Source organism: Tigriopus californicus, chromosome 12 (assembly GCF_007210705.1).
Source record: "Tigriopus californicus strain San Diego chromosome 12, Tcal_SD_v2.1, whole genome shotgun sequence".
NCBI lineage: Eukaryota > Metazoa > Arthropoda > Copepoda > Harpacticoida > Harpacticidae > Tigriopus > Tigriopus californicus.
This window is the reverse complement of record NC_081451.1, coordinates 5,271,211-5,275,628: the sequence shown is the minus strand read 5'-3', so window position 1 is coordinate 5,275,628 and position 4,418 is coordinate 5,271,211. Positions and strand designations below refer to the sequence as shown.

Here is a 4,418-nt window from a genome sequence, read left to right as displayed (position 1 = left end):
ATTCCATTTCAAAAAGCTTGCTCAGTCATTTGGTCTCCCCATAACATGAATCTCTCTTTCTCCCTTCCACCCCCAAATCCGTATGGTCGTTACATATCTTCCATTTTTAGGTCAGCTGCTACTCTCTCGACATGTAGCTGCGTTAATTAAAAACGTTGCCGGTCCAAATGTCTCCAAAACTTGGTTACGGAGACTTGACTTCGAGCTAATTTCTGTCTGTCGTGAGTTCGAAACTCGATGCGCGGAATCTTGATTTTTCATCACAGAATTAAACTCTAATCTGCCGTTGTATTCGGGTAAACGTTATTCTCCACCGATTAGTTGGCGGTGCTACTTTTTTAAATCGTAACCTGACCTAGTCTAACCTTACCTAACCTAAACCAACCTAACCTATCACGATGTTAATAACCCTTAAAGTCTCAAGCTAAACCTTTTACCATTGGGCCACAAATTTAATATTGAGTACCGCCAACTAATTGGTGGAGAATAACGTCTATCTTGTTTTCGAGGCCCTTGCAACTGAGCTGTCTGCCCCCAGGCCCTTGCAACCGAAAGGTTAGGTTAGGTTTTATTCTCTTCTCAAAAGGACCAAACATATCAGCTGACCCAAAAACGGAAGATGTGTAACGGCCATACCAAATATGCCAAATCCGGGCTCAGCAGGGCCTCATTACTTGATTGGAAGTGGCGGTGGTGTTGAATTCCACGCCAGTGTCGGTTTTGGTCTTGACGTCCAATTTCATGAGACCGAAATGGAATCCCTTGCCAAAGACATCGCGGCAACCCTTGCCCAAATCGCCGAAAACGGGAGGAGACATCGTGTCAACAAGAATGGAGGCGTTGGACCTTGGGAGAAGACAGACTCTGACAACCAACGGGAGAAATTTCCTCGCACGGGTGTGCCACTTATAAGGAATCGATCCAGTCAGGAAACTGAGGAATGAGGAATGATCAGCAGGAGATTGGAGGTTTCCAACTTGCAGCTGACCGGCAGCTGGCGCAGGAGTGATCCCGGTCCGGCATCTCGTTTGGGTCAGGTTTCTTCTCGGTCTTTGTACCAAAATTATAGGCGTGTATTGGGACACGTTTTGAAATGAGGGGGCCAAAGGGAACAAGTTTGGTATAGGTGGTATATGTGTGTGTGTAAGTATCTACCACGGTCGTGCTGGTTTGGGGCATATTATTCTAGACTAATGTTTGCTAATTGGTTGTCACCCCCAAGCGTGAGACTGGTACACCTGAAAACCAGGCCGTCAATCTTCTTTCAATTTCAGGGCAATATGTCCAATGGAAGAGGTAACAAGAAGGCTTGCAAAAAATATTCAGACTTACTTTCATGCCTACAGGGGTACTTGAAATATGTGATGTTCAATATGTACTCAAAAGCAAACTCGATTCTATTGGTCTCCTGATTGTGTAAATTGGCTGCTTATCTCTTCCATTCCTATCATTTTCCAAATCATCAGTGTGAAACTCTTCGGTTGATACACTCCCAACAAAATCTGTATTTCGAGATGCGTTCAAGATGGCTTTATTTGATGTTTCTTTTTTCTCATTACTTCACTCTGACCCATGGTTTTGAAAATTGGCAGCACTAGAAAAGTTGCTTTGACTTGGAAAATCAGGCGACCCGACAATTTTCCTATCTCCGCCTTACCAGCCAGGTTTGCCTCAGGCTGTCCCGTCGGTAAAAGACATGGACTCCTCCATTTCATCAGGGCTCTTAATTCTGGACTTTAAATGTACTTCTAATGCTTTTTTTTCTACACAGCATCTCAGCCTGGAGCTACCTACCCTCTTCTCCCTTGATTTGAAAATGATTCGATCTCAACGAGCTTAGTTTCCATGCTTTTCATTTCAGTCGTATTGTCGCGGCCCTGAATGATGAATGCCATAGAAATGTTGCTTGGACATTGTGTTGCCTCAGACTTTTATTTGCTACTTTTCATCAAGATGCAGCATCAAGTTTGGTGCAATATGGTGTAAAACGACGTAAAACACCTTGATCAATTCATTTTACGAAAGATCATCCATTTCTGTACGCTAAAATCACCTGAAACTAAACATTGGCTAAAGGAAGATTTCCTACATCTATGGTAATCAATATTCCTTTCCAGGGCTGCCCAGCTGCCCAGCTGCCCACCTCTCCGGTGTGCTTGCCAAAATCAAATCCGCCTCATCCGCCGATCGAATTGCCAAACGTGACGAAAATCGTTGACACTCTTCATCTAAGACAGTCTCAAAAATATACACTCTTCATGATTCTAAAGGATTTTTGAAATTGGAATGCTTATGGTTAAGGTCAAAAGCATTTTATCGTTGAATTCATCGGATACATATCTCGGTCGGATTCAATCTGACATTAAATGACCATGAGTTTATGAATGTGTTATGCTCTTAATATGGTCACTTGAGCTGCCGTGACCGTGATGAATTGAAGGCCCTGTAAGTTCAGAAGTGGACTTCCCCAGTGATGTCAATATGAAGGACTTGAGCTCTTTCGGTAGTATGCCATAATTTGAAATGGGTTCATTGAAGCTTTCACAGTGGTTGGTTCTAATCTTGCCTCATTTTGAATGCATATAGAACTTTGTTTAGCTGACATTTTTTGGCTTTTTTTTACTTGAAGTAGACGGGATGTTTTAAATGTAGGTCCATTGCAAGATGGTAGATGACGGCCAATTGTGGGAAGCCTTGAGCCAAGCACATCTCCGGAGGGAAGAACGAGTCAGCGTGACGGAACGAAATGAACCCAGGTCATTTTGAAATTATATTAGTCCATGCAGCCACAAATATTGGTGATGCCATTGCCAAACATATGATGAGAAACAAGTATCACTCGCATTTCGTTTGAGCTTTATCTCATAGTCATGCGGTTACAATATGAAAGCATGGGTGATGCATTGATATGTCTTTGTTCAAAATTCATGGTCGCCTCATGTTTTCTGTTTAGCACTCACTTCTTTATCCATGTTGAGATGGGTTAGTAGTTGAAATTAGTCAATTTTCTTCTATTGATGCTGTCGCTGCTGGCTTTAGGTCATAAAATTTTGCAAATTTTGTATCATCACCTTGACTCGAAAAAAATATATATTCATTTACATATGATTGAAATAAAGGTACAAATGATGATGATAATTCCATTTCCCTGAATTAAAACTTACACTTTATTTACCATCATTCATGTTACAGTGCACAGCAGTCGCATGATAGTTTAATACATATAGTTGTCATTCCAAAGACTTACTTTTCATTGAAATGGTACAAGTGTCTTGATATAAATTGGACAAATAAGTTCCGGCCAGCTATGATTCATCCACATCCACCTATTCCTAACCTACTATGCCAATTGTAAACCCCGGCTCCCATTATCCGACAAGCGAATCGAACCCACGCCCTCGCCCTGCTCCGCCACCACCCTGCCGCTTCAGCCTGACCGCCCCATCTTACCCCTCCAGATTCACAGCCTGCCTGCCTAGAAACCTCAAGGGCTCAGCACGAGAAAAGCCCAAGGCAGACGGCTGGCAGAATTTAGCAGTGTCACCAGAACGAGCGTAGATACATGGGTTTTGCGCTTTTGGGGTCTAGCTAGATGAGGAAAATCTCCACGACGCTACTGAGTAAGAACGACCCCTTTTCCTGGCCAAACTACCGATAACCATTGAACAATGACGATCAAAAGCCAATCCAAGAGTGGGCTCCAACCAGACTCACCGCCCCTTTCGTCCCTTTCAACCTGAATCTGGTGGAAAAGCCGTATAGTCCGGTCAACGTTATTCTCCACCGATTAGTTGGCGGTGCTAGTTTTTGAAACTTGACCTAACACGATATCAATAGTCCTTTAAGGTCTCTCTCTCCAAATCTTTCCAACAGTCTGTCACCAATTTAAAAATGACCACCGCCAGCTAATCGGTGGTGAATAACATTTATCCCCTAGTCCAGCGCTTTTTTTCCACACCCATCGGCCGGCAACACTGACACGGAGCCAGGTGAGCCAACGAGCTCAAAGACCCAAAAGACTGGACTTAGTAAGTAAGTAAGTGAAGTGACGAGCACAGGAAGCCCGTGAATCAGGCCCTTGGTAGGACACGCCTACTCGATCCCGCCCGGATCCTCGATCTTGGATATCTTGTGGGTCATCAACATGAGTCCGATCATCGACGCCAACGACAAGTCCTCGTTGAAGGAACTGGACGGATGGATTGAGCAACTCATGGACTGCAAACAACTGGCCGAGAACAACGTCAAGACACTCTGCGAAAAGGTAAAACCCACCCAGAGTGTCCCCCCCCCCACCAGGGACATGATTTGGACATTTGGAGAGTCGTATCAGCCTGCAGGCCTGGGATAGGGACTTGGAAGGGCCACCCCAAATCGATGGGCAATCAAGCCATGGTTTGAGGCCTATGAGAATTGAG

The 4,418-nt window shown here is 44.1% G+C and overlaps 2 protein-coding genes across 2 annotated transcripts in view; one reads left to right on the top strand and one right to left on the bottom strand.

The window, feature by feature from the left end:
• LOC131891343 (voltage-dependent anion-selective channel-like) overlaps positions 1–981 on the bottom strand; it is a 4,826-nt gene extending 3,845 nt beyond the window's left edge. Inside the window, exon 1 of the mRNA XM_059240867.1 lies at positions 675–981. Within this exon, the coding sequence (XP_059096850.1) occupies positions 675–818 (144 nt within the window). The 5' untranslated portion in view covers positions 819–981. The remainder of the gene's footprint in view (positions 1–674) is intronic.
• Positions 982–3,989: 3,008 nt separating this feature from the next.
• LOC131891342 (serine/threonine-protein phosphatase 2A catalytic subunit beta isoform) overlaps positions 3,990–4,418 on the top strand; it is a 4,711-nt gene continuing 4,282 nt past the window's right edge. The window contains exon 1 of the mRNA XM_059240865.1: positions 3,990–4,264. Within this exon, the coding sequence (XP_059096848.1) occupies positions 4,145–4,264 (120 nt within the window). The 5' untranslated portion in view covers positions 3,990–4,144. The remainder of the gene's footprint in view (positions 4,265–4,418) is intronic.